General features: G+C 38.0%; 1 protein-coding gene across 1 annotated transcript in view; it reads right to left on the bottom strand.

Moving 5' to 3' along the window:
- Positions 1-23,996, bottom strand: part of SVEP1 (sushi, von Willebrand factor type A, EGF and pentraxin domain containing 1) — a 115,484-nt gene that overhangs the window by 46,998 nt on the left and 44,490 nt on the right. The window contains exons 7-26 of the mRNA XM_054651726.2: positions 22,130-22,327; positions 19,674-19,792; positions 18,320-18,449; positions 17,563-17,670; positions 17,209-17,340; positions 15,752-15,946; positions 14,613-14,734; positions 12,895-13,003; positions 10,821-11,009; positions 10,145-10,378; positions 9,464-9,625; positions 8,586-8,747; positions 7,568-7,729; positions 6,933-7,027; positions 5,717-5,813; positions 4,975-5,088; positions 4,020-4,133; positions 2,937-3,138; positions 1,681-1,838; positions 383-584 (exon numbers count right to left, since the gene is read on the bottom strand). Of these exons, the coding sequence (XP_054507701.2) occupies positions 383-584; positions 1,681-1,838; positions 2,937-3,138; positions 4,020-4,133; positions 4,975-5,088; positions 5,717-5,813; positions 6,933-7,027; positions 7,568-7,729; positions 8,586-8,747; positions 9,464-9,625; positions 10,145-10,378; positions 10,821-11,009; positions 12,895-13,003; positions 14,613-14,734; positions 15,752-15,946; positions 17,209-17,340; positions 17,563-17,670; positions 18,320-18,449; positions 19,674-19,792; positions 22,130-22,327 (3,004 nt within the window). The remainder of the gene's footprint in view (positions 1-382; positions 585-1,680; positions 1,839-2,936; positions 3,139-4,019; positions 4,134-4,974; positions 5,089-5,716; positions 5,814-6,932; positions 7,028-7,567; positions 7,730-8,585; positions 8,748-9,463; positions 9,626-10,144; positions 10,379-10,820; positions 11,010-12,894; positions 13,004-14,612; positions 14,735-15,751; positions 15,947-17,208; positions 17,341-17,562; positions 17,671-18,319; positions 18,450-19,673; positions 19,793-22,129; positions 22,328-23,996) is intronic.

Genomic DNA, 23,996 nt, shown 5'->3' on the forward strand with positions numbered 1-23,996 from the left:
GAGTCACACTGGAAGTCACACTGCTTTTGCAAAAGTGCAAGTCATATTCTGTGTTTAGAATCATGCGAGAAGTACTTTGCTGAGCTCCATTTGTTCCCCTCATTGTCTCAATAAGCCATTAAGAAAAGATGTGAATATAGTACAGAAAAAAAAAATGTTGTCTAAACTCACAGCTCTCTTGCCATTACTCTTCTATAGAGCAAAAAGTGATGGGAACAAAGCAAGAAGAAAATAAAAACAAAGAGACAACTCTGTCAAGGGAGTTTGGATGCAGATTTTTCTACCCCAAAGTAGGCAAAGCTTACATTCAAACTTCTGTTCTACACTTCCTTTATCAATCCAAGACATCTGTAAGCTATAGAAAAGCAAAACTGTGATTTACCCATTGTAATCAGTCAGAAGAAATGCATTATCACTTCCATTTTCTACTGCATAAGAAATGGGAGTCCCATAGTTTGTGGTGTCAGTGGATTTCATCCAGAATGTACAGGTGATGTCACCAAGAGATGGTAAAATACCATCAAGCATGACATATCCATAGATACCAGAGACTTCAAAATCAAGATTGAAACCAGAGGACTGTTCTGCAATGAAGACAAAGAGTATTCAGAACAATAGTCACACAAACATGGAAAGAGAATCCAATGAAATCCAAGCAAATGCAATAAAGTGGATTGAAGTCCTGCACAAAAAATATTCACTAATTTGAATAGAGATAGAAAGAACTTTTGGTAGTGTAACATCAGCCAGCATACAGAGCTTTCCAAGGCTAAAATATAGTGCTTGAAGACAAATATCCAGAAGACACTGTTTATCTAGCAATAACATGAACTGAATCACTGACCTGACATATCCATCTACCATCTACCATCCAACAACATAAAGAAGTATAATCACCTTGTTCCATTTAATCAAGTTTTGAAGAAAAAACCCAAAACAACTCAAGATTTTTCCTGTTCTGGACTTACTGAAATACACTGCCTGGTATGGGACAGCACTTCTGTGCTACTGTTCAATGCACAGTGACATGCTTTACAAGGATGCTACATGTAATGTTATATAGTGGAGCTCTCCTGAAAGGTGGGTGTTAAAACTCTGACATAGGATGGCAGGTGTAAATGTCTTCTACTGTCTTTGGGAAATCAACATGGCTTCTGTTTAAAGATTCACTGGCTACTTTATAATTTTCGGGGAAAGGGATTTGAGCCTTGTGATCTCCAGTATCCCCCAGGAAGTTGTGCTATGGGTGTGACCCATGCCACCTGTCCACAGCAAACTTGATACTCTTTTGCCTGTAGGGAACTTGATGCCTTTAGGACTTCTGAAGCTAAGACTACCCCTTACTAATCTCCAGCCCTGTGATACAAGGCTCGACACAAAATACAAGAAACAGAAAGATCTACTTAACCCAGATAAACAGAGCAAATACAAATTAAACTCAATAGACCTATGGGGTATTAAAAAGCTAGAACCATGCCTTAGAAAAGAGAAATGACTCAGACACATGCTGTTACTTGTCTGCAATTACACTTATTAATGCTGCAGTCACACACTCATCCTCTCACAGTCCCACCATCCTAGCTACTTTCTGAGGAAGCTGTATGAAATCAGCCCAGCCAGTGAAAATCTTGCACAGAGACTTAGTCAAGCCACCTTTTTCTGAGACTTAGTCCTGTGTACCTGTTTCACACCTGCTGCCTGTAAAGCCAGGGGGACATTTACAAACGTACGAGTTCAAGGCATCCACACACGTGGCTTGGTTTAAGCAGGGACTGGAGGCACAGTCATTGATGTTCACTTCACAGTTCTGTCCTGTGTACCCTGTCACACACAGACACCTATGGAGGAAGAGAAGCACACTTCAAAGGTGACAGCCATCATAACAAAGAGTTCTGGCTATGAGGCCAGATCTGCCAATGAGAACAGTATATAACGATACTAAGAAAAAAAAACAAACAACAGATTATATACTACAGAATTAATGGAATTTTATTTTGGTCATTCCTCTTAAGCATGCATAATAAGCATGCTTAAGAGGTCATTTCTGTTAAGCATGCCCTCTATTAGCTGCATAATAACACGTCTAGACAGGGACAATACAATATTTAAAGAGCCTGCATTTTTTATATGAAATAATGAGACATAACCATTACACTTCCACAAGTAAAACATACCTCTTACATACACAGAATTAATGATGAGAGGTATTCAATTTTTCAGATAGTCACCTTTATATATAGGAAAAACCAAGCCAGTATAAAACTGGAAATACTTGGAAAACCAAAACTGATACTTGGAAAAACAAAACTGATACTTAAAAAACCAAGGTGCTTGAAAGGCATTAAAACTTCTGGGGCTTTTGGGAGGGAAAAGACTAAACTAAACACAGATGTTAATAGCGGGCCCATCTACCTATACAGTGATCTAGGATATGACACTTCTGATGGCATTTGTAGCTTCTGATCTGAGTTCAGATACCCTAAATCATAAAATTAAATAACTGGAGGTTTCCACGGGGGTTTGTATTTTAACCTCTATTGGCTCAGTATGTACAACTATCCCTGTCCTTCCAAGCTATAGAAATGTAGTATTAACAGGTACATAATTGGTCATCATGTATTATTCCAACAGAAAGCAAGATAAGCCCCTGAAATTTGGAAAAATGGACATCTTTTGGAAGATCAGTATTAAAACCATGCAGTCCTACCATGCTTACATTTCAAACTCTGCATATTTTCTTTGCTGTTTTCCTTGGAATTTTTAAGAGTCAAGACACTAGGATATATTTTCTTGTCTTTTAAGATCTCCTTCTTCATAAAGGGACCACTTATTTTGGATCAGGCTGCCAAAATATGCTTGTTGAAATCTGAGAAGGCTGAGGCACCTCAACATGTCTGACTTTCCACATTATATTACATCAATCATCTGTTTTTCACCTGAAGCTGTTGATACCATCTCTGCATGTAGCTCCATTCCTACAGGGTCTGCTGAGACACTCATCAATGTTTCTTTCACACAAGACACCAGTAAAACCTGGGAGACATTTGCAGGAGAAACTTCCAACTCGATCTTCACAAACAGCCCTATTAAGGCAGGGGTTGGAAAGGCATTCGTTCATCTCCCTTTCACAGTGATCACCTGAGGGGGAAAAGAAACCAACAAAGTAACAGCTCTGGATTGAATTAACCTAAGAAAAAAGATTATTAACCCATCTCCTTTTTTTAAAGGATGTAGCTGATCTTCTGAGAAAAAGCAAACATCAGAGTAACCATGCAGGTTTGGAATTTACTCCATTAACAGAGGTTAAGTAAACACAGAAGAATTATGGGAACCATGTTAACAGTTACAGAAATAACTGTAGCAAACTGTCAAATTTAAATGTGACTAATTTGGGGTGAACCAGGAAATCACCTGAAAAACTATTCTGAGCAAGTAATGAAAACCTGCTATAAAAGACATTTGGCTGAAACCTAACTCTAAGGAGAGATGTGAAAGCCAGAAACATGTGACTCTGTGATTTATGATGTGAAAAAGGCCCTATGTCACAAGCACTGAAACTGCATGTGATTTTATAGTGGAGCTTTTTGGCAACATGATAATCAACAGCTATGTGTATTTGTTATAGAAATCTCTAAAAGCAGACTATGGGATTGGGGAGTAGTTTTAATATAGACCATTTTGTCTACTGTTATAATATTTTTATTTTTAAATAAAATTAAAAACAACAATTTGAACCCATTAAAATGATGTTGTTAGTTCCTTAACATCACACAGCAAGTTCATTGCAAAATTAGTAATTGAAGATCTAGCACTTAGAAAATCCTTCTGAAGTCACATTTACACTGCGGAGAGTCTGAGAGACTAGATGGACCTAAGGAACATCCATAACTTACATTCATATCACCATGTAATATATATATTGCTATATAGCAGTGGGATGGAAATACTTTGGGTAGGGTAGGAAGACACATTTTTTGGTCAGAAAGAGTAAAAGCTGGCTTAAAGAGAACAACGTGTACCTGTGAACCCTTCTGCACACGTGCAACGGTAGCCATTCTTGCCATCAACACAGTGGGCTCCATTTAAACATGGACTGGAGCTACATTCATTTATGTCCTCCTCGCACAAGAGACCTTTGAACATGCAGGATTACAAGGCATGATCAAGACACAGTGACAGACTGTATGCTGCAGTGACTGGATGTAGACAACAGAACAAAACCACACCACAAGCATGACAAAGGTTACCGAGAGCAGGTGACAAAATTGCATGATTGACTGTACTACTGAAACACTCCAAAGATAATCTGTGTTATTTAGATGTTGGGATCAATATGCAAAGTCCACTGTGAATCTTTATAATGTTTAAAAATCCATCTAGCTACTGCTAATGTTGACAAATGTATAGTCATAAATACGAATGGTGGGGGAGACCATTTCTGATGGAAAACACAGCACCTTATTTTTGATCACACAAAATCAACCCCTCAGTAGTTTATTCCATACTTAGAAAGCAGGTGCTGTTTTGGCCAGCTATTCGAGTGTGTTAGTGTCCCTGCAAATTTCAATACCTTCAATGTGCATGAGAAAGAATATAATCAAAAGTCCACTCACTTATTCCTAAGGCTGCAGTAAAGGAACCGCATAATTGCTGTGTCTAGTCTCACAAGCACCTCCCCTGTTAGTATTTACTAATTCCCTAACCCTTATTCCTCTTTTCAGACCAGAAATGTCACAAAGGAGAAGGGTACATACACACACACAGACACACACACTCCCACACCCTGTCCTTGGATGCTTGCCCTTGTATTTCAAAACCTATTCACATATAGTAGAACCTTACTCTAAGCTGTAGATCATATTGTTTTCCTGTTATAATTGGATGTGGAATGACACAGCATTTGTGCTTTGTGTTACTTACTTGGCACAGAAACCAAGCCTGTCTGAAGAAAAGCTATGAAGTGAAACAAATTACCTGAATAGCCTGGTTGGCAGTGGCAAACAAAGGTCCCAATGCCGTCTTTGCATATTCCATTGTTTTGACAAGGAGATGATTTACACTCGTCAACTTGTGTTTCACATTTCAAGCCTAGAATGCAAAATAAAGGACTTAGAATTGGAAGCCAAAATTTAAAATTCTTCAGAAAAATGGATGCCATGACTATCTAATGTAGGAAAACATGATTAATTCCCTACATTAGCAGACATTCAGGTTTATCATCTTTTCATTAGGTTATGCTTTAACACAGACCTAAGACAAATGTTGCTAGAAAGGTGTGATGCACATTGGGGAACAGACTTCAGCTTCAGAGAGGGGCAATCAAAAGTAACTTCTTGATAACAGCTGGATTATAAGATATCTCTTTGATTTGAAGCAACTGGGTAGCTAACACTGAAGACAAGTACAGGCTCTGTACAGGTAGAACTAGCTGTCAAGACTGCAAATTTCTAGCTTTTGTTAATCATAAATATTGCCAAGTGATAGGATTTTCACATCCACCAATTCCATTAAAAGAAATCCCATTCAAAACCTTTTCTGCAAAACACAACATAATTCAGCAAGGACATGAAGAAGTATCTATTTTTTATATATTCTAAACATGTGATGCATATTGCAATTAGTTAGGCTTATGCTGAAATGCTTTGCTCCTTAAAACATTCTCATTTTAAGGGCATCATGAAGTAGTAGCTGCTTCACCTGCTTCCCAGTTTTTTACCTGTATATCCAAGTGGGCATATGCAAATATATCCACTTCCTAATTGCTTGCATGTCCCATTATTGTGGCACGGTTCCAGGAAACACTCATGAAAGACCTGCCAAAGGCACAAATGATACACTTACAGCAAAGCTGGCACACAATACTCTAGTTTTAAACCGTATACCCCACTAGTCACTCTGGAAAGGTGGGATGAAAAAGTCACCAGCTTTAGCTTCTAGCTCCTCCTCTGTATTCTCAGCATGCTAACCATTTGTGGGCTTTTTCCTACTGAAAAATACAGCAAATCTGAATATTATTTTAAAATTACATTTTACTTAACAAAATCTCAAAACTGTCTGAGCTATGATTCACAGTTTTTATTAAACTACATTTATATGCAAGTTCTCCACTTTGCATCCCTCTACATCAGCTATCGCTTCCTGCTACTGGCCATTAGGTGGCCTGGCAGGGAATTTAACCATGTGGCATTATTTCTCCTGCTCTTGCAAACCCAAATTCATCAAAGCCCTTAAGTTAATGGTCAACTAAAACCACACGAGATTAATTTGTCTCCTGTCCCTGTCTTATATAATGGTTCAGGCCAAATTTGTCATGAGTCAACTTTGCTCCTTTTTACACAATTCCAAATTCCAATTCAATCAAAGCAGTCTTGTCAAGAGTTACAGACTAGAGGTGAGAGGCTGAGGGCAAGGAGGCATCTCCAGCAAGCACTGTCACTAGACCAACTTCACTTGTATTTCAGAGAGGGTACTCACAACAGAGGGAGCTCTGCTTGTGTCCTCTCAAGTGTATCTGTGTTACAACATGTAAACTCAAGATTTTATGTCTGAGGCTTAGATGTCTGGTAGAATTTTCTGGAACTCAGCATATGGAAGTCCTCAGATGATTGAACACAGTCAACATACTTTTTCTAGATTGATTGAACCTCTTCCATGTAGTTTACTTTTCTTTTACAAATGCAATAGGTATTTAATACATCAGGTGAAGGCTGTCAACAGCTGATGCCACTTCCTCTGTTCAATGAAATTGCTTCTATTATTACAAAGAGAGTTTGAGTGTTCCCCTCTTAACCATTGCTTTCATCTCTTCAGGAAGTAAAGGCAGCAAAAGAATTACAGTTAAAAAGGTCTTACTTGTTTACTGCTGCATGAAGTGCTTTTTCTTTCATTTGAGATAGCACTGGAAAATAACACTAAAATAACACTGTCCTTACCTGACTGCTGGCTTTATATTGCTTGCTGATATTTTCTGGGAAGGCTGGTACCATCATTATACTTTCCTCAGCTGCTGAAAAAGTAGAGCCAAAACCTAAAGAGTAAAGATATGAAAGCACTGTTAATAATGCTGTGAAACAAGGTCCCTATTCCATGGGGGCATTAAAACTGCATGTAAGTAATGTGCCTAAAGAAATGCTGAAAAAAGTGAATTTGATAAAAAGAAACTTTACAGTACCCATTACAAAAATATGTAAGGACAAACATTTCTAAAACACATACATGTATGTACACAAAAAAATATTTTGTGTCTTTTTATATGCAGTTACAGGCATGCATATACGTATTAGTGTATATTTATATATATATTTCTCTCTATAGTATATTTGTATAGTACACATAGGAAATGTACACACACACTGCTTATGTATACTCTGTTTATTGAGCCTTGGCATGCATCAGAGTTAGTCTTAAAGTCAGAAGCAACACCAGTAGGCAGAACCAGCTGAGAATTTCACTGCTTGAAAACAGAGTGCAGAGCGTAAGTTGGATGTTTTCTGTTAGGACTACTTCTGGCTATATGTTTTAGATGTTCCCCTTAATCACTTTATGCAGCAGAGATTATTTGGCTTACTTGAACAGTCGGTGATGGATCTGGCACCAATAATGGTTGTTGTTCCATAAAAGGGACAGGACAAGCAGTAGGACTTCCCCGGGTCAGGTTGATAGTAGTCTCTGGGACAAGGGTAGCAAGGTGTCAAACCTGTACGAGAGAACTCGCCTGCAAGACATGGTACTGCAAGAGGAAGGAAACCTTTTTGAGCGACCTGATCTCTTGCACATGCACTTTACTTCCCTCCACCTCTTTATTATCACTTTTTCTTCTCCTGTCATAGTGTCTTCTTAGACTTAAAAGGAACAAGATGAAATCTGCCAAGAATTTACAACTCTGGGAAATGTTAAATTAAAATCTTCTGTGAGAGGCTATGTTGCTCTCAAAGGATTATGGCAATATCTGGGAAGTATTTAATTCTACTACTTTTGCTGCTCTGGAGGCAGCTTTTAAATGGAACTTCCCTTTTGTCTTTCACACCTGTTTTTTTTGTTATTGTTTGGTTGGGGTTTTTTAAAAATTTGTTTGTTTCAGTTGTTGGTTTTTTCCCCTTCAAGAAGAAATAAGGACAAAGACAAGACTTTTTTGCACCTTGAATCCTTACAGACTATTTCCCCAGGAATTCTTCTGGCAAAGCTTGCCAAAGACAATTGAGGAGAACTGCTTTGAAAAAATTACTGAGCAAACTGTGTTAGAATTCAGAACTTTTGTATAGAAAACCAGGGAGAAATTATAGTGACAATTTCCTTTCTCTTCTGTAAGGAAAAGTTTTCATTTAGGTACCCATCACATATCTCATTTTATTCCTTATTATATAAGAATCAGAAGGATTCTAATTCTTATATAATCAGAAGGAGGGGAATTGGTAACAGGAAATAACCTATCATTTTGATGGAAATATTCCTTGGTCTACACTAAACCAGAATAGGAATTCAGTTTCAGGCAGATGAATTGGATAACATTAGCTGATATTTAAACAACAATTTACACATTTTAAATATTTAGTCTAAAAAAATTCATTACCCTTTTTGTTACAAACCTCCACAAGCTGAGACATCCACTGCACCTCTTTTTACTGTTGACGTATTTTCTGGACAAGAGATGCAATTCCTGGCTCCAAATGATGGCTGATATGTTCCAAGTGGACATGTTTCACATGTTTCAAGGCCATTAGGTGAATAAGTTCCCTGCTTGCACTGAGCTATAAGGCAAAAGAGTTCAGAAAGTTTGAGCAATGTCCAACAGGAAACAGGGCTTCTGATCTCTGAAAATAATGTTGAAATCACAATACACATCACATGGAATTTTATTTCTGGAGCACACTCTACTCTGAAGGACTTAATGGGTACAAAGAGCAAAAAAAAAGACTGTTGTGATAGGGTACTGATAGTGCAATTATGAATTATTAACAAGTGAATTCTCTGCAATCAGCCTCACAGATGACTTACTGCAACTCAGTTACTCATTGTAATCAACAAAACTAATGGCAATAAAGACAATAAAAATTAAATCAAACTAGCTATTTCCTTTTCAGAAGAAGTCATGAACACATAGTGGTTCTGTGCTGTTCAATGTCTCAGCACCGTAGGGTAGGATGGAAAGTGGCTGGCAAGGATGACAACGGAATTATTTTAAGTGTATTAGTGTCTGAAAAATGCAATCACAGAAATGAAATACAGAAATGAAAGACAGAAATTAAACAAAGCATCAAAGGCCAACTCTTCTCAGAACCTCTGCCTGGGCATCCTGCATGGTAGAGCAGTGATGAAAACTTAGATATTTCCATATGCATTAAGGTGCAATTAGGACTGCTCCTTGTTTCACATGCTAGCTTCATTGCAGTACTTCCACCATGGGTCCAGAAGGATGTCACCAAGAATTCACAAGTGGCTGTCCCAATAAGACAGAAGTCCCTACCTTTGCACTCGGAGATGCTTCTAGAGTGTAGATACTCAGTATAGCTTCCAGATGGACAACTTTTGCATTCCAGCTGCCCTTCCTCATCTTGATAGGATCCAGTCCAGCAGCTTTCACAGGTAAGATGTTCCAGGGAGTAATAGGTACCCAAAGGGCAGTTGACTGTAATGTAATGTTGGAAACCTAAGTTTCCCTCAGAGTGAAAAATCATACATACCTCTCTTGCCCCTGGAGTTCCCATTTACTCAAACAAAGTTTTTATGAAATGTGGCTCTGTTCCCCAGCAGGTAGGGAGATATCTGTCTGGAACACTGCAAAGATTTAATTATGCACAAGAAATGGAATCCAATATCCACCTTCGCTACACATCACTCACAGGATTAACAGGGTTAAAAGACTGCATACCAAGCACTGTTTTCTCTGTATGGCCAAGCAAGGATATGCCTGATTTCCCCCTGGGAGTGGAATCCTGGGTACAAAGCATCCCTTTTCCACAGGCCTTGGTTAGGAATATAAACATCCTTTGGAAGTCAAACTGTGCAAAGCATTTTTGCAGTTTATTGTTATGGGAGACCACAAACACTGGACTGTGTCAAATCATAACCCTCTGCAAACATCCTCTAAAAGCTTGTTTTGCAAAAGGATTTTAAATACACATAAGAAACAAGTTATCTGGCTTACCACACATTCTCCCTCTCAGCACAGAACCAGGCCTGCAGAAAAGAAAGGCTTTCTCGGTCTCCAGTGAGTTGGTGTCAGCTACAATGAGTTCAGATGCAAACTGAAAAGAATACATAGGTTCCTTATTGAGAGTTCTATTCAGCCTGTTTGTGATCATTTCCAGAGTTTTAAGGAGCCGTCTCTGGTTTTCCAGTTCCACTGTATCATTCCTTTCATCAGGCAGTGGCACGCTAGCTGGAATATAAACAGCAAACACAAAAAACACAAAAATTTTGCAGTCAGCACTTCCGGCATACTCTGGAACTTATCAAGAGTGCAGTGCTAAAGCTTGTCAGTGGAAAGTGAAAAGGAGGCCATGTGCACAAAGCTCTCCATGACAATGAGGCTGTGATCTTTCCCTCAAGAAGAAAGTCTGTGATGAAATGGGGCTATCAAATGTGTCCAGAGAACTGCCATCTGCATCTTCACCAGGCTTCTGTGAGCTAAAGAAGTTTTATTGAATCTCTTAGAGATTCAATAAATTTATATTATAAATATATATTTAAATATATAATATTTAAATTATATATAAATATATAATAAATATATAATATTTAAATTATATATAAATATATAATAAATTCCTTCTTACAATTTAGAAGGAAGCAGAGAAGTTTGGTGTTTTGACTTGTCTCACCTGTGATGTTAAATATTAACTTGATTTTTTGGTCAGTCATTGGAACATTCAGCTTATGCCTTTTGACCCGAGCAGGTGCTGCTTTTGCAGAGGCAGAGAGATGCTTGGATAAATCTTCCCCTTGTACAGCATCAACAAAATCACCATAGGAATAATCCAGGTGGTTTGCTGTTCCCCAGCCAGCAGGTCCTGTGGGATATTAAGAAAAAAATAAAAAAGAAATCAACATCATGTGGAAAATAAGAACCCTCACTTATTTCTAAAATACAACTCCAATATAATCTGTCTGAAGCTCTGGATGACATGTGTTGGCTTTGAATCTGTACAAGTGGCCACTGTACCTGAGTTTTTAGTAACAAAAAATCTTACTCCTGACTGATACCTTAGAGGTCCCGAGTCTGGTGAAATTAGTTCAAAGCTTTAAAGAACTAGTTATAATAGTCACATATTGCAATTCTTTCTCTTCATGCCTTGCATGAACCCTCACATGCACCCTCATCTGCCAACAACTTCTTCAACAATTCCACATTGCCTTTGATTCCACCTCTTGCCAACTTACAGACAGCATAGCTTCTGCCATGTCTCCACTGCATCTTCTAACAACTCCTGAACAGCTCTAACATTGTCTGGCCTCTCAGAAAAGGCATCACCCTGTCTGTGTATTACCCCCAGACTGGCATTTCTTGTTATACACAGTGAGTCAAATTCACCCTTCTCTAATGTCCTTCATCACTCTAACATGATTTCAATCAAAATATTTTCTGTACATAATCTACTTTTTCATGATTACTAAATCTAGAGGGATGTGGTCTATTTCATCGATCTAGATTATTTTTTAAAAGACATGAAGACAGAAAAAAAAATCTGCCGATTATCTGTTAGCATCACAAATATTATGTTTTGTTTACAGTGGTAACTAGGACAAGTTAACTCCACAGTTTAATATTGTGTGTTTCACAACTAATTTTCTAAACTGCTGTCCCTTATGCCTTGAAGAGAGTTCTCTCCTGCTTCCACAGTGTAAAATTATGAGAAACTCCTGGAAAAACAACAACAAGGTTATTTTGGTAAGAGGTTGACATGAACCAGAAGAGAATAGGACACTAAATTCCATGTCTGTAAGTGTTTTTTCCACATGCCTTTACAGATTAGTTCCAGCTGTCATCAGCATTCATTCTTCCCCTGATGACAACTGCAGACTGAATGTCCAGACCTGCATCATGTCTGAGCACAAACAAATGCTCTCAGAGTGAAGCATTACAAAAGGTGAGCATAAGCAGGAAGTTCTACCAAGTAACTCCACTATAAACCTGTGCAAGAGACACAGTCCTGTAACAGATCCTGATGTGGATCTGCCAAAAAGCCTCCTGCTAAGGTAGGTAATGTAAGTTCTCCACTTTCAGCTTTTCTGCTCCCAGCACCCCTATGGGACTCAGAAAGGCCAAGAATAACAGCAGTACAACACGGTCACTAAGCCATTCAAAAATGGACTGAAAATGACAACATACTTACTTTGGCATGAGCCAAGTGGGAACAACCACTAGGATGGTTATGGCTTTCACTCTGATATTGCAACAGTCGGTGCAAAATCTGCCTGTGCATGCAGGAAGTATTTTCACAGCAAATAAGCCAACTTAAGCGCATACAGCTTTACACAATGAGGATTCTGTGGAGATCTGAACTGGCATCACAGATGCTCCTCACTTTCTTAACAACTTCCAAATCTATTTATTGTAGCTTTTCAGTATTTTGGTTTGAAACTATGTTTTTAAGAAGTTCCTTTTTTCTAGGCTAACCAAGCAGGTTTCTAGGACTCTGTGTGTGTGTGCTTTTTTTCCCTCCCCACCATAAGGCATCCCAGGAAATTCTACTCCACATTATATAGGAAGCAGCATTGATACAAGATATCAAAAAGTTCCACAATATTTTTATAAAACCTTTTATGCAATTGCTTATTATCTTATGAGTACCACAGTTACTTAAAAAAAAATTAATAATCTCACTAAAGACATTGTGGCAAGAATCATGCTGCTTTAAACCTGGATGGCTAAGAACCTATGGAATCAATAATTACCAATGGCAAATCCATTTTCGTAATCGTAATTATATTCCAAGCAGTGTTTCTGTGTCTGATCTTCCAATCTGCAGTCAATATCATCAACATCATTACAGAATGATGGGACCTTTCAACATAAAGAAGAATAACTTTAAGAACATAAAAACACATAGCCCTCTCCCCTGACTTACAAAAACTTCTAATTACAATGCAAAGTACTGGTTCTGTCAGTGACACTAGATTTCCCCTTTCATGTCTCTTATAACCCTGACGAGGTCTGGTGGAAGACCATGTTTTATTGATACAGCTTGGAAATAAGAAAGCAATTTACATGAGTACAATCTCTTCATTATAGGAGATCTTTTTTTTTTTTTTTTAAGAGAAGATGTCAATTCATTACTCATACAATTAACCACTCCTGCATGCCAAATCTAAGAATACAGAAATGAATTCAGGCATTTTTCTCCCTGCCAAAGAGGACTGGAGAACTCATATTTATAAAGCACCTGTGTTTTCTCCAGCTATGTTACTTGTAATTCTGTCAGGTTTAAAACAATGCTGTCACTTTTTTCTAGCTTTCAAACCTTACTTATTCAAATTCTTGGGAATAGTAATAAGCATATTCAAAACAGCCTTTCTAAATGTTTTTCAAGACTGTTGCATTTAAATGTAAATGCTTGGATAGATCACTACCCACTTTTTTCTTATCTTTTACTTGCCAATAGGAATGGTCCAAGCACTGGAACCTGGTAGCACCAGGGAAAGAAACAGAAATAAAACCAATCAAGATTTCTCTACTGGAAAGAACAAACCTGAATCAGGGCAAGTGAGTAACAGACATTTATGTCCAAGTGTTAGACATTGCCTGACATGTCACCTAACTTTTCAGCCACTTAACAAGTGTTACTGACATATGTTCAAAGCTGCAGGAGTTTGCCCATTATCTGTATGTGCTAACAATGGTTTTTTTAGTTAGTAGACAACCTTTTATTAGAATATGGGCTGTGTTCTGCAAAAACACCTGCCCAGTTTTCTCTACTGGAAAAATGATGTAGCACTAGGCCTGGACATCCACTCCTGGGATCAGAACTCAACATTCTGCTGGTTCTGCTTCTCAGATGAGGAGAGATTTGTGGATTAACAGGGGAGATTGTGATATTGAAGTGGAGAGCAAGAGTCATGGCAGAGAAGAAAGACAGGGCCTGTTCAAATTCAGTATTGTGCAGTTCTTAATGATAAGAGTGAGAACTCAGAAGCTCATGAAACCTGACCAGATCACTGCTGCTGGATTTCAGTGCCTGGAGGTACACACCAAACATGGAATGTATCCATTTGTACACGTGTGTGTTAATTCATACTATTTGGTTATATATTATACATATCCTATACAAAATGCATTTATTTTATGATCATATCCAATTTTCAAAAACAGCATTGAGGGGACAATTGATTGGGGGTTTCAAAACTACACAGGTTCTCTTTGGAAGCCTACTGAAAATCTTGGATACTTGCATAAATTCTGTCCTGTACAAGTCCACATTGGACACCAAACTGAATTACATTAAAATGCCAGTGAACCATCTTTATTTTTAAAAATAGCTTGTTACCCTATGAAAAATCTCCGATTTAACTTAAAAGCTTCTGCTGTCAATTTCCTTCTAGAAAATTAGTTATTTGGAAAAAGTAACAATATTTTTCAAGAAGTATGCAAAGGGAAGGAGTATTTACTAACCTACCATTTTACCAAGTGCACTCTGAAATGCATCAGTAAAGCTGTTTAAAAGATTGTTGTCATCACATCGTGTTGCTTTGTAGAGCATTTCAAAGGATTTGAATCCATGATTTGCAAAACGATTTACTGAAAAATGTTGGAGAAATAAATTTTTATTGATCAGTGCAAGAGTTTCAGAACTAAAATCAAGACAATTTAGGCTAAAACTGAAATACAAGAAGGTAAGTGCAGTCTTTGAATCAGCAATCCAAACAGACCACTTACATCTCAGTCAATGATTTGACCCTTTGGCAGGCATGAAATTTACTAGAAAAGTTAAAAGAAATTAAAACCCAGGTAACTTTTTTACTTCAGCTTTTTCTCAATGGAAGAAAACAATGAACTGTCAACTAAACTCCATGCTGACTTCTGAGAGGAACGCCATAAATATGAAAGTCTTATTATTAATGCTGCTAGACTAAATATAAAAATTCTTGTCCAGAAATTAAGCCAAGTTCTGAAGTGTCCAAGTTACGGATTTTGAATTGGCAGCTCTGAAACATAACTCGAGTTTGTTCACAGCTGAAACACTGATTTTTATTGCTGAAACCAATAAATTGACTCTGATGGAAGTGGATGCAACATAGTACCAAGACTGGCTTCAAATGTAGTTCTAATACATTTATTATAAAAATGTCACTAAATGTGCAAAATTCCACCACTGAAATTTTGCATGTGTCCCTCTCAAAGAGAACACATAAGCTCTTCTAAACTGGTGGTAATTAGATATGTAAGCACAACACACACTGTGAATTTCAATCAGTAAATTGCAAAGACTGTTGTATTCCTACTAAAAAGACACTGATAGTGTTTGTTAATAAACTGTTTCAATTAACCTGTTTGTTTTGCCATCGTTGTTATTTTGTGACTCCTGGAATTGAAATTCACTGCTACTTTTGTGATTTAGACAGCTTCTGAAAAAACATATTTACAGACTTCCAAACAACATTTCACCATCTTTGCAACAATTCAGAGGCAGAGGACAGAGTATATTTGTTATATATATAAATAGAAGTCAGATTTTCTAAAATACTTTCAATTGCTTTCTCATTAAATTTAGTATTTCATGAGTTGCAAATCCATTCTAATAACAGTAATACTTACAAGAGCAGCTAGGCCACTCTGGAGAATAAGGTGGTTTCCAGAGACCATCATCATATGCACAATAGTAGTTTTCACTTGTTCCTTCTGAAAAGCTGTAACCCTCTGCACAGTGCAATGTGCAATTAACTCCTGCTTCATCTGATGTGCATACAAAATCACCATTCACAGGCTCAAAGGAAACATCACAGGGAGAACCTATGAAAAGTACAAAGATTTATATATTGATTAATATGGTGAAATAAGTGATCCTGCATGAAAACAGCACTGATAGGATTTCCAAAAGTATCTAGTATTGACTTGATCTTGCCTCTGTTGAAGTTTGTGGAAGCATTACTTGCTATATCCATAAAGTCAGGATCAGGCTACTGCTAAATAATTCTCAAATTCTGCTCTTGCAATCAGAAAACCAGAAACATGAAGACTTAAAAAAAAGTTATACATATGAAAAACTACTCACTAAAATAATTTAAAACATCAATCTAAGTTTTCATGTAAACTTTATACAATGAATTCTAGTAAACTATATTACATCTTGAATTCTGAAATGAAACATTAAACATTCTGGACCCTCACAATAACATGAATTCATCAGAATCATCTTAGGATACCCTCATGAGCTCAGTTATGATTCATGTTTCAGGCCAGCTGTGAAGGAAGTTGTGAATGTCTGTAGATACTATGTCACAAACAGTGAACACAAAAAGTCTGAGATGCTATAGACCTTGGTACAATGCCAGTTCTAAGCACGGGCTGGTTCTTGCTGAGATTTAGACCAAATCAGAGACTAGCACATTCATCTGCAACTTACCTTTCCTGGAAGCTATACCAAAATTCCTGTCTGCATGATTTTAAATTCTCTCTTCACTAACAGATATTTTTATACAGATGTCCAACTGAGACATAGAAAGTAGAAAGCAGATATAAAGTAGATTTTTCATTCTTAATATAATTTATGTTCCAGATGATTTTGTTGATTTTAATGAGAAAGTGAACTATGGGGAAGAGATGTCTATGCAATAAACAAAATGCAGTAGTATATCTAAAGGTAAAGGCATATTCCAAAATCTAAAGAGTGTTTTATTATCTGCTGCAGTATTTGCATGTAATTAGAGAAAAATTGGCAGAAAATTCCTTTCAACTACACATTTGAAGCAAGATTCAAGTAACACCTATTAATACATTTAAATGGGTTTGCAAAAATGGTAAGTTTTACTGCTTAATGTATCATAATTTCAATGCTTTTATACCTAATTTGAATTTACAGTACCAAATTCACTGCTGTGCTGATTCAGTCGTAGATAATTTATTTGTTGGTACTGGCAAATATTTTGACTGCATTCAAGTTACCTCAATACAAAATGGGAATAACTAAATGAGGAGGTGGAGCAGTCTTGCATCCTTCATGATATTCAGTTAAAACAATGCCAGGTCTTGGCCAGAATTTGAAGACAACGCACCCTTGATGACAATGCGGATCTCACATGTCCTGTTGTTGCCAGAAGGATCCACAGCTGTGTACTGGACTGTTGTCTCTCCTTTGGGGAAGAGATCTCCAGGTGCATGACTCCTAGTGATGGTCAGTGGACCACCTAGAAGAGTTAAAAGATAACCTAAAGCATCGGTAAGGAAAAGTGTTGCTCATACTCAACTCTGACAAATGGAAAAGGAAATGGCAGCAAATCTTCCAAATTATTTAAAAATAACTAAGTAAAAGGAACCTCAGCAAATCTCAAACTCCAAGGGATCAAGGGCAAACAGGAGCTCTCTAGCCTTCCACTGTCTCATGTATATTTTGGGGGCCACTGTCTCACCTGAATTGTCCGAAAATTCTGGTTCTTCCCATGTCACTGGGTAGTCATTCTCTGCTGCTTGCATGGGTGGTGGAGATCTGCACCTGTCAACAACAGGAGGTTCTGCATCTGCAGAATTTGAAAGGATGGCATGACATTAGCTTGCAGAACTACTGCCAGACTCAAATAGCATCTCTAACCAGAACAGCAGCTTTAATTTCATATTGGAAGATACAACAAAGGTGCATACTTGGAAGTTGCTGCAATTGGAAGATGCTGAGTGAATGGATAAGAGTAATTATTCTACTGAATTCATGGTTTCTGCAGTGTTTGCCTTCTCTGGAGCAAACCCTGGACTACTTGCAGGACAAATGAATAACACAACTGTCTGACAGAAATACTTGAATAAGGATTTGCATCAGTGCAATATGTGTGAACTTTGGAAACTTTGTTGGAGTCTTTCAAGAATTAAATAGAGATTCATGATGAAGGCAACAACTGACAATGCAATAATGCATTTAATAAACCAGGGTGAGGAGAAATCTTAACAGTTAGAAAGAACAGCAGAATACAATGCACCCCAAACTGAACATTAAAAACAGTGACTGCACGTATGCAAAGCCTTTATGGAGATGCAAAGCCTTTATGGAGATGACAATATTCCTTGGCTTATAACTGCACACATGAAGGCCACAGTGACTCACAGTCTCTTTCTGCACAAATAAGAAGGCTTCAGCCATGATAGATAGCCTTCCCAGTGATTTTTACCCGCACTTACCAATAACCTTGACATTGAATGTGCATCTTGCTTCATTGCCTGACTTATCAGTTGCTGTGTAAGTAATGTCAACTTCTCCAATTGGGAGAAGAAATGGTGGGATGAAAGCTGGGGTAACATGAACTGAGACCTGTTACAGGAAAACACTAATTATTTAAAAGCCAAAGCTGGTTACTAATCATAATATTCATGTTTTAAAAAGTGGACAGAATAGTATCCTTCAATGTCAAGCCTGTTCATTCTGAATGCAAATAGCCCCTTAAAGTAATGAGGACACACTTTACAACAGAGTGCTCTATGCCCCTTCTTAAATCTGCCTTCCTTACGGCAACATGGATTTCCCTAGTCAGGATCTTGACCCTGACCTGGTGCAGATTATAGCACTGTGCATTAAACTGACCCTTGTTTGTCAAATGGGACTGAAGGCACACTATGTCAGCTCAGAACCTGTTCAGTCTGCTGACAGTTCTCCAGCTGCAAGGACCCGGGAGAGGAGTGGAGCAGACAGTGGTGGGCCATAAATACTTACATGTCCAGTTTAAATTTATGTACCTGCATGAGTCAATAGCCCACACATGCTTCAGTAGGGCACTTGGCTTCTACAGTTCATTGAACGACCCTGTGACAGCAGAGCTGTAGTACCTGACCATAGCTATGCCACAGAAAATGTCTGAACTTAAATCTCTTTTACTGAGATAGCTCAGTTTCCTAGTGCAAAAAACCTCCCGCATTAAAAGCTCACACAGACTTGCTGCTCTTCTGCTGACTCCTGATAAAGAATTCAGTTGGTGTAACTTGATCATGCCTGAACCTGTAGGGAATATTGCTCTTTATGAAACAGCTCTGGAGCAAGCTTTCCTGGTAGCTCAATTTCCAGGCACCCTGGCAGGCATAGCAGCCAATGGCCACATTTCTGAACCCTGCACAGGAAAATCAGATTTCTCTTTCTCACCCAGGAAGCTGAAATTGGTTTTTACTTATCACAGTGTGTACTTGTTAGCCCCTTAGATTAATGAACTGGTTTACTTCCTTCTGAGATGAGTTTATTAAACTTCTTCACATTCTAAATGCTCATTTTTAAGGCAGCTGTCTTCATATTATAAACAAGAGCACATTCTTTCTTTTGACCACATAAATTAACCATATGAGGTTTTATGCACTGATACTCCATGCAGTGTTCTGCGACTGTATAAATCTAACAGAGACAGAAAATGCTGAATTCTCAAGATACAAACTTTCTAGGAGATTTTTCTTCTACTTCTGCTTATCAGAAGAAAGAAATTCTAGTGGATCATAAAATTAATTGAAATCAGACAGATTGCCTCCAGTTAAACAGATACAGATTTTGACTTGCCTCTTCACCAGAGTTATCCTTAGCTGTTGGTACCTGCCAGCTGATATTAGCAGAGTTATGATGTTCCAGAGTCACAGTCTCAATATTGTCTGGGCAGTGAATCTGAGGCGCTTCAATATCTAAACCAGAAAAAGACAATCTGCTTTTATATGTAGCATTACATAAGTAAAGCCTTATAATCACTCTTTTTTGTACTGCCTAGAATAGAAATGTAAGCATTTTTGTAAAATTTATGTCTCTACCCATTTGTAATTCTTTCCTAGAGATTCACACATGCATAGTAAATTCCCCTGTGGAAAGGACAGAATTCTGCTGTATTTTTGTTTATCGCTGACTACAATGCTATTCTGGTTTCTACATAGAACTAAACCCCAAATAATAAATAAGAATAAATTTGTTTCTTTTATTACCCATCCCTTCCTTCTCCATCCATTTCCTTTCCCTGCCCAGACACAGGACACATACAGATGAAAACACTTATTTCTGATAGTCAGCAACTAAAAAAACCTGAAAGTAGTTGTCTCATGATATAGATACTATAAACAAGACAATAGTGACTCAAATTCTCTGGAGCATGCTGTGGAACTGACTTAAAAGTGACAGTGTCAAGAATCCAGACAGCAATTGCTGGAAATGTTCCTTAATAAACTCCTGTTACAAGGTATTATGAGGGGCAAATGGAGTCTTCTTGTGACATGTGACAATGCCAGATGGTTCCAGAGGACTGGTAGTATGATATGGGTAACACCACAACCAACATTTACACCTCAAGTTTCTTTGACAAACTTGAAGCACTTCTTCAGTTCTTTGGCACAGGGCCCCCCAAAACATTTGTGGTCAGGTTATTTTATTGCTGTAGTGCTTGATAAATGGTCTCTAGAATCATAAGACAGGGATACATTTGGCTCTGAACTCATCTATGCCCAAGAGGCTTTAAAACAACTCAGAACTGATATAACTTATATTTTTATTATGAAATAGTTCCAGTAAAAACATAACTTGGGCAATTAAATTACATAATTAAGAAGGCAAAGCAATAAATACATGGGATTTTGCCTTCCTTTGAACTCATTCAAATGAAAATTTCATTAGAAATGCACTCTTATAAATAACTACCACTTATGGTTCACACTCCCCTGACCACAGCCTTCAGGCTGGGGCAAATTCCAGTTGAAAGTGAAATTCTCTAAAAAGGGTAATAATAAATAAGTCAGAAAGAAAATGGCTCTTTTGAACTGGCCAAATATGTTGGCAGCAAAACAGAGAAAGACAACAACAAGAATGAAAGCAATTGAAATACAACTGTTCATCTTTATTCAAGAAGAATAAGCTTCATAGTTTCTCAGTGCCTCCTACATTAGGGGTTTATGCATTGGTAGTACCTAAAAGCTTGAACCCAAGCCATGCTGTTTTATCCTGATCTAAACACTTCAGCTTGTCCTGGGATCCCACCAAATATTAAAAACTGTGGTTTGGCCCAGGTTTACGCAAGAGATTCAGACAAACAATGTGGTACATCACAAAATGGGAAGCAGTATGTTTAAAGAGAGAGAGAAAATCTTCCTGGCCTGTACAGAGGAAAAAAAGCTTCAGTTTCTGTAGCGACCTGGCATGACAACTGGCGTGACTGTTTTCTGTGCTGTTCCAGCACCCAGGGGCTGGCCAGGGCCCCAGTTTGGGGGGAAAGAAATAATTCTCAGAGCACAATAGTTCACAAAGAGGTGAAGAGCACATTCCCAGAGAAACTCCTGTTTTTATCCTGCTATAATCCAAAGCCAGACCCTTTCCAGTTCCGTTATGACTGTGTGTTAGGGAATAAATAACCTAGCACTTCTAGAAGAGGGGGGTAAATATGGCAGAACTAAAATGCATGCCACCTTCTCCTGCCCAGCTTTACCCTCTGTGTCAGCCACTGCACTTGGTGTTAATGAATTCTGGCCTTAACTCTTGTGCATTGTTGCTTGGGGTATGTCAACAGCAGTAGCCACTCAAAGACAACTAAAATGAACTTTTCTCTATAGTCTGTCTATCAGCCAGGCCTTACACAGCCTTTACAGGTTTACATAAACTTGTGCTAAAACACAAGTTTATTTTATTATTACTTTATTAGAAGTGTGGGTTCCACTTTGAATATTTTCAAGCTATGAGCATTCACCTTCACTTTAAAATTTCAAATTTACCTCAGGCAGCTTCCTAATAAATGAGAGATGGAGCCCAGGAGAGAAACTTGATGATGAACACTACAAGATCACACTCAAGGGATCTCTGAACTCCACATTTTTGTTACAAACTACAAGTAAATCTGACAGGCAAGCTGTAAAGGTACAGGCAATACTTCTTACACACTGTGCAAGTTGTGCTTTCCCCACTCCAAGCCTGTTCTCACTCAGTTATTTGCTGTGCACTTCCCTTCAATTCTGCACTCATGTATACACAGACATGATTTTGTGCTCTACCTTTACACAGAGCCTCCTGGATGTTTGCACTCCATCTCCCAAATGAAATGCACCTTATTTCTTCTCTAGCTCCAGACAAGATGAATCCCTGGGGACAGCTCAGCTGGCACACAGTCCCAGAAATGGCAGGCTCCAGCCCACATCTGGGAGGGAGAACTGTCACACCTGCTGGTTTCTGGAGGATGGGACAACGTTTTTCTGCAAGACAGCAGCAGAACATGACTTATAACTGCCATACACAAAGTACACATTCAGAAAACCTGCAAATAACGTCATATGGAAAATTAGTGGGAACAAAAAGTACACAGTCTTTTCAAGAGTCTGTAGGGGTATGAGTGCACCAAAACATTACAAGTTGATGAGACTTTGCTACTTGATTTTCAGTTATGACTGAAGTAAACAGCAGCCAGTTTATCAGTTCTTCTATTTCTTGCTCGTGCTCTTCACTGAAACTGAAACATGATAATTTTCATGCAGATCCACTATCTCTTACTCTACAGATTTGCCTTTTTTAAATTTTCTTCTTTTCCTCACAACTTCATCTTTCATGGTTGCTTTGCAGTTGCATTTCTTTGCTTCTATGAAAACTAGACTGTAGCAGGAGAGAGGGCATTGAAGAGGACCTGTAGCTTTCTACAGCTTCTATACTCTATCTTGAAATAAGAAAGGGAGAAGAAGAAGGATATTCTGCCATGAACTCTTTATAGGTTAGGGACATGACACATGATTTTGCTTACTGCATTCCAAACCAAATTAAATTGGACTTGGTCTTGTCTGCGTTCAAAACAGCTGGAAAGACTCAGGGTGATCATAGGAAGCAGCTGAGCTCTGTAAAATCAGGGAGGGTTGATGGTTGCTTAAAGGTTTTACAGGAAGTTTTGAACTACTCCATTAATAAGGTTCACTACAAATCCTGAAGACAGTTTGCATCAAGGCAAAAACCATGATGTATTTAAACAGGTTCACAAAAGCTTTGTTTCATTCTTAAGCTGTTGTTTTTAGGAATGTTATTTTTACTTCAACTATGGAGACATTAACAAAGGGGCAAAAAGGGATTATCTCATGAATGCAGTCTGCACACTCCCTGTACTGTTTCTTACAATAGTTAATAGGCAAACACACAAGAAAAATGCTCCCTCATTCAGAGCCAATGAGAAGACCTGTAACTCTTTATAACTTGTCAGTGTAGAAATCAGACAGGCCTTTACACCAAGAGAACACAAAAACCAACCCAACTCAGCTACACAGAGGGCAAGTTCTACTGAGCTGGTAGCAATGGTTTAATGACACAAAAGTGATTCACATTCAAAATACTTCACATTCCTTTTCTCTCCTCTCCTTTCCCAAAACACATAGCAAGTAACTGAAAACTGGTTTTTATGCATGAAAAAATTTAAAGATTCTAAGCATTCTGTGTATTTTCTGAAATTGAAACCCTCAATGCTGAAATGCTTAAAAGCCCAAGCAATTAACAACTGCACTTCATTTCAATAGGATGCACAGGGCACAAACACTTCCAACTCATTTTATAGCTCAGGGAGACACTGCTGGCTCTGCAAGGTGGAACAACTCCACCAGGGAAAAAACCCCAAACCCTAAGCTTTGGCTGCTCACAACATGAAGGTAACTGACAAATAGCAAAAAGATAACAAATTTTAAAACCAGTATTTGTAGAGGGAAGCTAAAGGCATTAAAATGTATATTACTCTGGGAACAAGTAGAGAAACTGAAACATGTAAGCATGAAAAGCAGAGAAAGTTGCAGCTCTCAGGGAAGTAAAAACAGCTGGGCCTCTTGCTTGAAATACATCCAGCTATAGTAGAAAAATCCAACTACAGCACAATCCTAAAATGTCTGACAAAAATCA

Source organism: Agelaius phoeniceus, chromosome Z (assembly GCF_051311805.1).
Source record: "Agelaius phoeniceus isolate bAgePho1 chromosome Z, bAgePho1.hap1, whole genome shotgun sequence".
NCBI classification, from domain to species: Eukaryota; Metazoa; Chordata; class Aves; order Passeriformes; family Icteridae; genus Agelaius; species Agelaius phoeniceus.